Below are 12,922 nucleotides of genomic sequence, written 5' to 3'. Positions count from 1 at the left end.
GCCTGTCAATCACCATGATGAAGGTAACGCCCCTTCCGCGGGGGGGCAGTACTATAAAACCCCGGATGCCTGGATGTAAGTTAGTCACTGGAAGATCGTGAGGGAGAGAGCACGACTGTGATTCGAAGCTGTGAATCAACTAACTGTGAGTCTGCAATGTACTTGCAATAAATGATTTGTTAGCCCTTAATGAAAATGGAATGAGTTGTTTGGCCTGCCCTGTGCTTGAAACTGCAATGGAAATGAAATGAAAATGCAATGAGTTGTTTGGTCTGCCCTGTGCTTGAAATGGAAATGAAATGAGTTGTTTTGCCTGGCCTGTGCTTGAAATTGAAATGAGAATGAAATGAAATGAGAAATTTGGCCTGACTGAAACCACTAATTTCGGCACGCAAGGCCCCTATTAGCCGAGAAACCAGCCCCTTTTGCCCAAAACGCCCGTATTAGTCCAGGAGGAGCATTTTAGCCCAAAAGGCCCGTGCCAGGCCAGGAAAAGTCCAGAAAAAGTGCCTTTCACTGAGATTTCACTCAGATTTATTTTTTTAAATAGCCCCTTCGGCCCATCAGGCCTGTACTAGCTCAGGAGGAGTCCCTTCGGCCCATCTGTAAGTTTTCCCCCTGCAAGTATTAAATCTCACCCCAGTATTTTTCTCCCTCCCTTCATTGGCTCCCTGTTCGATCCAGGCCAGGATCGACTTTCCTCCTTCATAGCTATGATCTGCAGAAAAAGATGAAAATGTCTAAAATTGATTCTCCACCCTCTCCTCTTTCTCTCTCACAGAGTCTCTCATCTGTTTTGGGCAGAATTTCTGGCAGTTTCTGAGCTGCCAGCCCACCAGGCCTGTGTGAATGAGCGGCCAGCCCACCAGGCCTGTGTGACTGAGCTGCCAGCCCACCAGGCCTGAGTGACTGAGCTGCCAGCTCAAGAATCCATTCAGCCCACAATGTCCATAATAGCCCTCTGGGAACTAGCCCCTTCAGCCCACAACATCCATACTGGCGCTCCAGAACACCCCCCCCCCCCCCCCCCCCACTGGCCACCAATATTGGAATTGGTGGAGAGGTGGAATATTGCGTTGGGCGACCAGCCCTCGCGTGTTAACATGGGACCCAATGGGTCCCACTTAGTCTAGTGTATTTATAAAATCTTTTGGGATTGTCCTAAATGCTACCCGCCAGAGGTATCTCCTAGCCCCTTTTTGCCCTTCTGATTTCCTTTTTTAGTTTACTGCTTAGCTCCCGAAACTTCTCCAGGGATCATTGTATGTCTGGATTATTTGACTGAGGCCCATGCTTTTCTTTGTAGCCAGTGCTGTTAACAGTCTCTTAATTTCGGGTCATGCAGCGAATCCGGTGTTGGAAGGGAAGCTTCTCTGATGTAGTCCTCTCTGGCGTAGTCCTATCTGACTGAGTCCTCTCTAAGTAAGAATTTCTATGTTCTATCTGGGCTCTCCCTCTCCCTCTCCCTCTCTCTGTCTCTCTCTCTCTTGTCTTTTTGTACCTTCGCCAAAACCCTAGGCCAGGGGTCAGCAACCCGGTTCTGCCTAGGGGCCGTGTCCCGGGTCGTGAGCGGTTGGAGGGCCACAGCTATTGCCATCTATACATAACTATAGCTCTGATATTGTTATCTTCCAATTTGCGCGGTCATTCTAGTTGCGCCAAAACGGTATGCGATAGCGTGGATTGGTCTTTTCTCCTGTCACTCCACGGGATGGTCCGCCCCAACCTGCGCCATCGCGTTTTTACTGGAGCTGAGAATGGCCGGCGGAGGTTTTCAACTATACACAATTTTTGGAAGGACCGGAAACGGCCCAGCCAGGCGCAGAAAATGTCGTCAAACGGAATCTGATCCCGGCGGAGGAGAGCGACCAGCGACCCTGTCGCACTGTAAGCTCCAGCCCCTTCCCTTCCCCCTCTGGTCCCCCTCGCTGGTTCCTGCCCCCCTTCCCCGTGATACCCCCCTCTCCCCCAAAACCCCCATCTTTTCTTCGAGATCTCTCCCCCCGCCCGCACACCACACTCCCCCACAACCCCCCCGCCCTCATCCCCCCACCCACACACCCCCCACCCCCACAATGAAGCCATAGTGAGACCGGGATCTGCTGCGTGAGGCCGAAAGCTGAAGGTGCGGGGTGAGCAGAGTGTGAGTTGCGCCTGCGACGACCATAAACACCCACACCCTCTGCAGATTGATTGCTTCTCCTGCCATTCAGCAAAGCGCGGATTGGTCCCTTCCACTGTCACTCCACGGGACGGTCCACCCCTTCCTGCGCCATTGCGTCTTTACTGCAGCTGTGGGAGGCTCTGGGTGGCTGGCGGAGGTCTCCAACCGGACACAATTTACGGAGGGAGGGATCGGAAACTGCCCGACCCGGCCTGACCCAGCCCAGCCCAGCCAGCGAGGAGTCAGAGTTGGCACCGATGTCGCCAAACGGAAAGCAGAGACTCTGATCCTGGTGGAGGAGAACAACCAGCGACCCGCGAAGCGACCAGTGACCAGCGAAGCGACCAGCGAAATGACCAACGCCCGCTGTGAGTCCCCATCGCACCCCAACCCTTTCCCGGCTGGCTCCTGACCACCTCTCCGTGATACTCTTCCCCCATGGCTCTTCCCCTGTCTTTTCTCCGAGCTCTCTCCCCACTGACCTCCCGCCCCCACATCTGTCCCCCCGCCCCCACACCCCTCACAACCCCCCCACACAACCCTCCCACACAACCCTCCCTCCCAGACAACCCTCCATCCACACACCCCTCACAACCCTCCCCCTGCCCACACACACCCCTCTCCCACACACCCCTCCCCCACAACCCCCCCCACCCACACACCCCTCTGCCTCACACCCCCCCTGCCCACACATACCCCTCCCTCCCACACACCCCTCCAACACATTCCTCTGCCCCACAACCCCCCCATCCACACACCCTTCTCCCCCACAACCCCCCTCACATATCCCCCCACAACCCCTCCCTGCCCACACACACCCTCCTCCCCACTCCCTCCCTCCCCCACAACCCCGCGCCCACACACCCCCACAACGCGCTCCCTCCACAATCTCACACCCCCCACCCACACAACTCTCCCCTGACACCCCCCCCCCGCCCACACACCCCACAACCTCACCTCCCCCCCAGAACCCCCCTCCCCCTGAACCCCCCTCTCCCCCACAACCCCCCCCCCCCCCCCCCCCCCCCCCCAGTACAGCAAAGTTTAATGATTAGATTTGGATAACAAAATATGGCCTTGTCGGTGGCACCTACATCACATTAAATCTTAGTGCAAATGCATTTTTTTTTTAAAGACAGCTGGGGGCTATGGGTGAGTGGTGGAATATTGCATTGGGGGAACAGATTGCGTTCGGGGAATGGGTGAGTGGTGGAATCTTACATTGGGGAACGGGTTGCGTTGGGGGACCAGGCCTCCCGTGGGGGCTATGGGTGAGTGCTGGATTATTGCGTTGGGGGAACAAGTGGTAGAAACGGGTTGCGTTGGGGGAATGGGCGAGTGGTGGATTATTGTGTTGGAGGACGGGGTCCAATAGGTCCAACTTGGTCTAGCATATAATAAAACTCTCTTGACTCTTGACGTAGTCCTCTCTGACGGATTCCTCTCTGACGGAGTCCTCTTTGACGAAGTCCTCTCTGACATAATCCTCTTCGAAATACTTTTTTTTGAACCAGCATTGTTTGAAGAAGGCATTTGAGCTAATATTAGTTTAATGTCTGTTTTGGGGGGAAACTTTAACTTTTCTACGTGGGGGAGGGGGGCAGGGTAAGGGGGAAACTGTTTCCCAGTCGCTTCCTGGCGGGGACGCCACTATTTCTCCGAGTCGCGTCCTCGCCCCCCACCTCGCGGCCTACCAGCTGGATTGGAGCAGCCTTTCCTGCCGGGGACCGGGAGCTGGACCAGAGCTGCAACAACGGCGGCGCAGCGCTGAATTCACCACGGAGCGGGCGATGCCTACCTGGGTCGCCGTTTGGAGCTCCGGAGCGTTGGGCCGCTGCTCCAACATCATGGAGCTGCGGTTTGGGAGAGCTTCCAATGTGGGCGGCGCTGACCATCATCGCGGAGTCCTGGGGCTCCTTGCAGAGGGCCGCCAGCATGAGGCTCCGCCCGGCGCAGCTTGCGGACTTTGGGAGCCGCGGCCTCCGGTAGGAGGTGGCCAACTCTGTTGTCCAGGCCGCTGAGGATGTCCCCCAGCCACGACGTCGGACTTACATCACCCCGGTGGTGCGAGCCTGAACATCGGGTCGCCCGTAGCAGCGACTGCAGAAGGCTCGGGGATGCCCCGACCACGGGTGAACATTGGGGAACATTGGAGGAAGAGACTGACTTTGGTGCCTTCCCTCACAGTGGGAAACTTTGATTCTGCTGTGTGGGGATGTTTTTATGTTGAATTCTATCGTGTGTTGTGTTCTTTATTTTTATTGTATGGCTGTATGGTTATCTCATTTCACTGTGCCATCTGGCACATGTGACAAATAAATGTATCTTGTATATACAAACACAGAAATTAAATACAATACAATACACAATACAATTTATTTATTGTCATTTGAACCTCAAATGAAATTTGTGTCCTGCAGTCATACAACAAGAAACGCGCCAAGACTCACAACCAACACAATTTACACAAACGTCCATCACAGTGAATCTCCTCCTCACTGAGATGGAAGGCAAAGTCTTGTCTCTCCCGTGTTCCATTCTTCTCCCGATGTTAAAGCCCCCGGTGGGCGATGGCAAGTCCCGCGGCCGTTAAAAATAAACATCAACAAATAATAATTAAGGAAAGGATAGATTTTTTTTCCATAATGTAAAACAATTGTGTAGGTATGTTGCAAAGCCTACCTGAAGCGTCGCTGAAAATCTGTCCCAGCCCGTGTGCGCGATTTTGGCGCTGTTTAGAGAGGGGCGGGTTTAAAACGCGATTTTCCCTAGGCTGTTCAAATTGAGGATGTTCAGCCTAGTTAATTATTAACGAAAAATCGCTGGAAGATTCCGTCGCTTTAGATATTATTACTTTTAAGGGCTTTATCTAATTGTTATTATAGTTTAAAAATTAACCTCTAAACCCGCGACCGCCAGCAATCGGCCGGATCTCATACAGGGGACAACAGAAGGTAGGCTGTTTATTTTTACATTAAAAAGGGCTTCTTAAGATCCCTTTATACAAAGTTTAATGTTGCGAGTAGCTAATTTGGGCCCCATTATATCCCGCAGTATTTTTCTGGGCATTTGAGGGCACAAATCTACCGCAATGTGAACGTTCTAAACCAGCGCGTTCACAGGATCCCACTAGAAAGCTGATTTAAATGGACTTTAATTTACAGCAATTGAACACTAAATTCCTTCCATTTGGCCTATAAATTAATGTAAATGAGATTTAAAAATCATGTTTTATTGTGAATTATTTGTGAATATTATTTGGACACTTAGGCTATTTAAAAATGTTAATCATTTATTAAGAAATGGATGGATGTTTAGATCTAGTAATTGAAGTTTGAAATTAGCTACAATTTGGTAACTAACTTGTATGCTTTAATTTCAGGTCATCCAAGTAAGATTATTTTATATTTGTTTCAGAATGCTTCAATCTATGATAACTGAAAATTTCATTCAGTTCTCTTAATTTTTAAGAAAGTTATGGGCTTTTGATTGTCCACGATCACAGCTTTTTTGTTATGTCCATAGAAAATCAATAGAGAACAAGATGCTAATTTCCGAGTATGAAAATGGCCATAACTCTTTAAATACTTGAGATATGAAAGTGAATTAGGTGTCAAATTAAACTTCTTTTTATGCTTTATCTGATGGGATAAATTGCAGACTTGATTTTTAAAATCTCAAAATGTTGTAACATTGCTATATTGTGGCACTTGATTTTTGTAGCTGGTCTACAACTGCAATATCCGAGTGGTTTTGTATCTTTATATATTAAGAAGGTTGCCCATTTTGGATAAAAATATAAAAGGTAAGGAATAAAATGGGCCGCTTCTTCCTTTTTCTGGAAAAATCCATCAAATTATCTTAGGAAAGTGAGGAACTTGAGTTTGGTATGATTGTATTTATGTATAGTATTACCTGCCTTGACTGAATAGTATGGAAGATAAAGTTTTTCACTGTAGTTCAGTATAGGTGACAATAATAAAGCTAAACCTAATCTTGAGTAAACACAAACTCCCGAAGGAACTAAACCATTGTGAAGGGGCCCAGACGTGTACTTTCCCTCCACAGGCCCATCTGCCCCGGGGCAGGTGGATGGGCGGAGCCGCGCGTGTGGGGCGGGGCTTCTAGCTGAGTGACAGCCGCGGGGCTGGGCCGTTTAGAAGGGGCGGGTAAGACAGGCAGTTTTTGACGGGAGGAGGAGTTGGCTGGTGAGGGGAGGGGCTGGTGGCTGTGGGGCAGTGAGTGACGGGATAGGGGCAAGACTGGCAGATGAGGCCGGTTTGTGAGTGACGGGGATGGCCGGCGCCACGCGATTTGTGACGGTGGAGGGTCGGGACGAGGCGGTTTGTGATGGGTAGGGGAGCGGCCTGTCGGTTTATGACGTGAAGGGGCGGGACCTGGCTAGGCGGTGATTGAGAGGTGGGGCGGGTTCGGGCTGGGCGGTATGTGACGTCAAGGGGTGGGGCGAACCGCTGGGGGCGGGGCCGGACGATGGGGGCGGGGCGGCCCGCTGAGGGCGGGGCCTGGCTCTGAGTGACAGGCTGGGCCGTGACCAAAGATGCTCGAGGTGAAAGAAGACCAGTGTCTTTGAATGCATCTTGGGGACGGCGGTTGGCGAACATGGTGTGGGCTGTGCGTTGGTCCCTGGGCTTCGCCCTAGTGATGCTGTGGGTCTGCGGTGGACATGGTGCAGGTATCGGTGGGTGAGGGAAGGGCGGAGCTCGGCGCCGGGCATGGACAGGCGACAACTCGGGTCGGGACCCTTCTGAATGAGCACGGCGGCAGCGTGTGGAAGTGTTGACTGTTGCTTTATGACATGAGACAGATGATGAAATGAGGAGCTCAGAGCTGCAGAGCTGGATAACTCAATGTTGTCTCCGCAAAGCTCCGCTCCCAGTGTCCCGAAATAATATACTCCCTTTACACATTCGGGTCTTACTCCATCCACAGGTCTGCAGATAACACCACTGAATCGTGAACGATGGTGAGACGGGGTGCAGGAAGGATGTAGTCATTATGGGTAAAGCTGAGAAATTAAAAGGGTAAAAGGACCCGAATAGGAGTTATTTACAGGACCCCAAACAGTAGCCAGGATATAAGGCGCAAGTTACATCAGGAGATAAAATTGGCATGTTAAAAAGGTCATGGGAGATTTCAATATGCAGGTATTTGTAGGGGAATTTGTAGAGTGCCTCCGAGATGGAATCTTAGAACAGCTTGGAACGGAAGTATAAATGTGATGCTTCAAAATTTCCTTTGAATTTTTGAGAAACAATCTTCCGGTGGGCGGCGCGACTCTCGTCTGCAGCGGCCTCTGCAGTCCGTCTTCATTTTTTATTATTTTATGTCTATGTTTTTATGTAGTTTTTGTTATTTTTGTTGGGGTATGTGTGTGGGGGGGGGTTGGGGGTAACTTTTAAATCTCTCCCTGCACGGGAGACCCGACCTTTTCTTTGTCGGGTCTCCGTTGTCGTTGGGGCTGCAACGAGGAGCGGCCTCCAACAGGAAGACCGGGAGCTCTGGTGCCGACTACTCACCTCACCGTCGCGGAGCTGGCCGAGTCCAGAGCGGGTGGAGCTGTGGTGGACGCTGCTGCGACCCGACCCCCGGAGATTCGGTGGCTGCAACTGCGGGTTTGGCGGACGGCGGCACCGGGAGCCCGCGGGTCCCTGGAGGGAGACCGCTTTTCGGGGCTTCTGCAGCGGCGACTTCTCCCGCCCGAGTTGCGGGGTTGAAGAGCTCCTGGAGCGGGGCCTTACAGCACCGCCCCGCGCGGCTTGGAATGGCGGCGGGTCTCTGCGAGCGCACGCCGGGGGCTCTAACACCAAGACCCGGTGTGCGACCTTGCATCACCCGGCGTGGCTTTAATGGCCACGGGACAATCGCCATCGCCCGCCGGGGGCTTTGACTTTGACTCTGACATGGGGGGGGGGGGGGGGAGAGTGCAGTGGAGAGAGAAGTTGTTTTGGCCTTCCATCACAGCAATGTGATGGATGTTTATGTAAATTATGTTGTGTCTTGGGTCTATTTGGTTGTAATGTATGGCTGCAGAAACGGCATTTCGTTTGGACCTCAAGGGGTCCAAATGACAATAAATTGAATTGAATTGTATTGTATTGTATTCTCAAATATCAGGAAGCAGTAAAGTCTGACCTTATTTCCAAAAACGCTCAAAATTCCAAGGTCCTATTACTATTACCTCTCTCATATGTCCTATCCCCAGTACCAGCTTAGCTGGGTCCCCTGCCAAATGCGAAGAATTCTCTACTTTATTCACCAGTAAAGTTTCCCCTCCCACCCGTGACCTAGCTGTCTCTTTGGTCTGTTCTTCTAAATTAGACTGCTTCCAACCCTTTACTCTATCTTTCCTTGTAAAGCTTGTCTCCACTATGAAACCTGCAACCTGCCCCTTTGATGTTGTTCCCACTATCCTTCTGAAGAATGTCTTTGCAATAGTCGGTCCCAGTATCCTCTCTATCATCAACAGTTCTCTGGCCACTGGCGCTGTTCCAACCTGTTTCAAGGGGGTGGAAGATTGCAACCTTCACGTGGTCTGCCCTGTTTCGACTAATGCAATCAACTCGACGTGCACAAACGGAAGATCCGGTATGGGGTGGTGTTGAAGGCACTGCCCTGAGCTGGTTCGTTTCCTACCTAAAAATTAGGAGTTTCTCTACTAACATTGGTAATTCTTTCTCTTCCCCAGCTAGCCTTTTCTGCGGGGTTCCACAAGGCTCCATCCCAGGCCCCATTCTCTTCTCTCTGTATATGCTCCCCCTCGGTCAAGTCATCCAAAGGCATGGCATTTCTTTCCACTGCCATGCAGATGATACACAGCTCTATCTCCCCCTGAAACCCAACAACCGGTCTAATTTAAACAGCCTCATGTACTCCCTCGATGATTTAAAATGCTGGATGGCTCAGAACTTCCTCCAACTTAACGAGAGCAGGTCTGAGGTCATCCTGCTCAGCCCCTCCGACCATCAAAATGTTAGCAGGCAGCCTTGGAAGCCTAACCTCCTTAGTCAAACCGCAAGTCAAAAACCTTGCCGTGATATTTGACTCCGCATTAAAGTTTAACAAGCAAGTCAACTCTGTGGTAAAAGCTGGTTTCTTCCAGCTTCGTACAATAGCTAAAGTCAAATCATTCCTCAAATTCGACGATGTTGAAAAAAATCATCCACGCATTCATCTTCTCCCGCCTCGACTACTGCTACTCCCTATACACTGGCATCAACCAATCATCCCTCTCCCGCCTGCAATTGGTCCAACACGCCGCAGCAAGGCTTCTGACGGGTACCCGTAAAAAGGATCACATCATCCCTATCCTGGCCTCTCTCCACTGGCTCCCAGTACGGTACAGAATCAACTTCAAGCTCTTCTTATATGTATACAAAGCCCTTAACGGGCTTGTCCCCCCCCCCCCCCCCCCCCCCCGATATCAAAAATCTTCAAACCCACCATTCTACCTCCAGGTCCGTCAGGTTGGCCGACTTGGGGCCACTGACTATCCCGCGGTCTAGGTTTAAGCACAGGGGTGACCTCGCTTTTGCAGTTGTAGCACCTAGACTGGAATACCATCCCGCTCCTCATCAGAACTGCCCCCTCCAGCGACTCCTTTAAGTCACGACTCAAAACCTATTTCTACTCCCTAGCGTTTTTGAGTCCCTCTGAGGGGGCGCTGTAAACAGGTTATGTGTGTATTGTTGGGTCTGTCTACCGTTGTATGTATCAAAGTAGTATCTGCACTGATGTGAAGCACTTTGGTCAACGTGAGTTTTTAAATGTGATATACAAATACATTTATTATTATTATCATAGTGGAGCCTACCAGGGAGAAGGCAATTCTAGATTTAGTGTTGTGTAACAAACCGGATTTGATAAAGGAACTCAAGATAAAGGAACCATTAGGAGGTAGTGACCACAACATGATAAGTTTTAATCTGCAATTTGAGGGGGAAAGAAGGTGCAATCGGATGTGTCGGTATTGTAGCTGAGCAAAGGGAACTACAGAGGAATGAGGGAGGAGTTGACCAAAATTGACTGGAAAGGGACCCTAGCAGGGGAGCCGTGGAACAGCAATGACAGGAATTTCTGGGAATAATCTGGAAGATGCAGGATCTTTTAACTCTGAAGAGGAAGAAAGATTCTAGGGGGATAAAGAGGCAACCGTGGCTGACAAGGTAAGACAAGGACAGTGTAAAACTAAAAGAGAAGGTGTATAACATAGCAAAATTAGTGGGAAGCCAGAGGATTGGGAAGCTTTTAAAGAACAACAGAAGGTAACTAAAAAGGCAACACGGGGAGAAAAGATGAAATACGAAGGTAAGCTGGCCAATAATATAAAAAAGGATAGCAAGAGTTTCTTCAGTTATATAAAGAATAGGAAAGAGGCAAGAGTGGACGTTGGACCGCTGGAGAATGTGCAGGGGAAGTGATAATGGGGAATAAAGAAATGGCTGAGTAGAATAACTTTTTTTGCAACAGTCTTCACAGTGGAAGAGACCAGCAACGTGCCTGAAATTTCTGAGAGTTGTTGGGTGGAAGTTAGTGGAGTAGCTATTAGTAGGGAGAAGGTGCTTGGGAAGCTGAAAGGGCTAAAGGTGGATGTCACTGCACCCTAGATTTCTGAAAGAGGTGGCTTCAGAGATTGTTGAGACATCGACAATGATATTTCAAGAATTGCTGGAGACAGGAGAGGTCCCAGATGATTGGAATTTTTTTGCATATAGATTAGTGAGATTATTACCTTACAATACCTGTCCAGCACATAATGTAAAGAATCAGCCCACTGAATCTATATGCAAAAGTTGCCAGGTTTTAACGTCATTTTACAGTCCCAGCTGCAGCTAGCCATCAGGCCTATTGAAGTGCAATAGTTATGCCCAAGACTCCAGGAAACTGAAAGGAGGATGTATAAACAAGGAACTACAGATGCTAGTTTACAAAAAAATAGTGCTTGATCAGCAGATCAGGCAGCATCCTTGGGAAACATGGATCAGTGATGTTTTGGGTCGGGAACCTTCAGACTGATTGTAGGGATGGAAATGAGGACAAAGTGGCAGGTGAACACCGGCAAAGGGTATTTTCGATAGGCAAATGGTTGGACAAAGCCATAGATGAAAAAAAACAAAGTGTGAGACAAAAGGATTGAACAGGTGTGAATTGTGCAGCCAGAGGAGGGAAAGTAGATAGCGGGGAAGGCGAAAAATAGGTGCGCGCTCAGGTGGGGTGGAGGGGGAGGGGAATGGGTGAGGGGATGAAAGGGGACTTACAGACAGACTTAACTCAGAGCTCCCGTGGATTTTGAGGAAACAGCAGCAAAGAGAAGCAGGAAAAAGCAGTGATTGTCTCTAGCCCGAGTGGGAGGAGAGTTAGAAGTGAGTCAGAGGGGGGAAACAGCTTAAAACTGAGGAATTTGGTTTGTAAATTGGTAAATTGGTAAATTAGGCAATTTATCAGTCAATATAAGCAAGACGGCAGTGAGGGAGCGGCCTTGTGAGTAAAGTGTGAGTCTTTGGCTCGAAAGTCTTGTGAGTAAAGTATGAGTCTTTGGCTCGAGAGTCTTTGGCGAGGAGGCTACGCATAAAGCTCGAGAGGACGGAACGCAGTGAACACATGTCGGGGCAGATGAGACAGTGTGAGCCTTACAGAATGTGGGAACCCAGGGACACGGATGGAGCCTCTGGCTGCTACAACTGTGGCAAGTGCGACCAGCTTCAGCTCCTAAAGGACCGTGTTGGGGCACTGGAGAAGCAGCTGGATGACCTCGGGGCCATCCGGGAAAATGGGAGTTTCCTGGACAGGACCTACAGTGAGGTAGTCACGCCGAGGATACGGGAAGAACCAAGGTATGTGACGGAGAGAAAGGGTGGAAACCGTTGAGTGCAGAAGACCCAGGTAGCTGTGCCTAATGAAAACAGGTACGCCCTCTTGGGAACTGTCCGGGGAGACGATGATTCCAGTCGGAGTGGCGGACACATCGGTGGCTCCAATCCTAGAGATGGGACTCGACCGTCGAGACCGACATCGGGCACCTAGTGGTGGATGACTCCATTGTCTGAGGAGCGGACAAGAGATTCTGTGGCGGCAGACGAGATGCGAGGATGGTCTGTTGCCTCCCTGGTGCCAGGGTTCAGGATGTCACGAGCCAAATTCAGAACATCCTTGAGAGAAAAGGTGAACAGCCGGCAGTAGTTGTGCGTGTAGGCACAAACGACATCGGGAACAGGAGATGTGGAGTCAGTATGGATAGAATTGTTAGGGTAAAAAGACCCTAATCTACAGGCCCCCAAACAGTAACCTGGACATAGGGAGCAAGTTGAATCAGGAGTTTAAATTGGCATGTAGCAAAAGTAATGTTGTGGTTGTTATGGGAGATTGCAACATGCAGGTAGACTGGGAAAATCAGGTATGTACTGGACACCAAGAAAGGGACTTTGTAGAGTGCCTTTGTGATGGATTCTTAGAACAGCTTGTAAGTAAGTAAGTACATTTTATTTTTATAGCACGTTTAAATCAACTCGCGTTGAAACCAAAGTACTTTACAAAAAAAGAAATAATAAAAGAAATAATAAAGTTTCCGTACATCTATAGAAAAATAAAAAATCAGAAAAATGACATAATACATTATAGAATTCAACGTGAACGTCCCCCCACAACAGAATCAAAATGTTCCACTGTGGGGAAAGGCAACAAAAAGTTAAGTCCTCTTCCTCTGTGAATCACCCGAGGTCGGGGCCTATTTATGGCCTCTAA

The 12,922-nt window shown here is 49.8% G+C and overlaps 1 protein-coding gene across 1 annotated transcript in view; it reads left to right on the top strand.

Moving 5' to 3' along the window:
* The first annotated feature begins 6,721 nt into the window (after positions 1–6,721).
* The window catches only part of siae (sialic acid acetylesterase), an 84,461-nt gene continuing 78,260 nt past the window's right edge, over positions 6,722–12,922 (top strand). Inside the window, exon 1 of the mRNA XM_033049848.1 lies at positions 6,722–6,857. Coding sequence (XP_032905739.1) covers positions 6,785–6,857 — 73 coding nt within the window. The 5' untranslated portion in view covers positions 6,722–6,784. The remainder of the gene's footprint in view (positions 6,858–12,922) is intronic.

The sequence above is a fragment of the Amblyraja radiata genome, chromosome 33 (genome assembly GCF_010909765.2).
Source record: "Amblyraja radiata isolate CabotCenter1 chromosome 33, sAmbRad1.1.pri, whole genome shotgun sequence".
Classification (NCBI taxonomy): domain Eukaryota; kingdom Metazoa; phylum Chordata; class Chondrichthyes; order Rajiformes; family Rajidae; genus Amblyraja; species Amblyraja radiata.
Note: the sequence above shows the minus strand (reverse complement) of the source record. Positions and strands in the feature narration are given on the sequence as shown.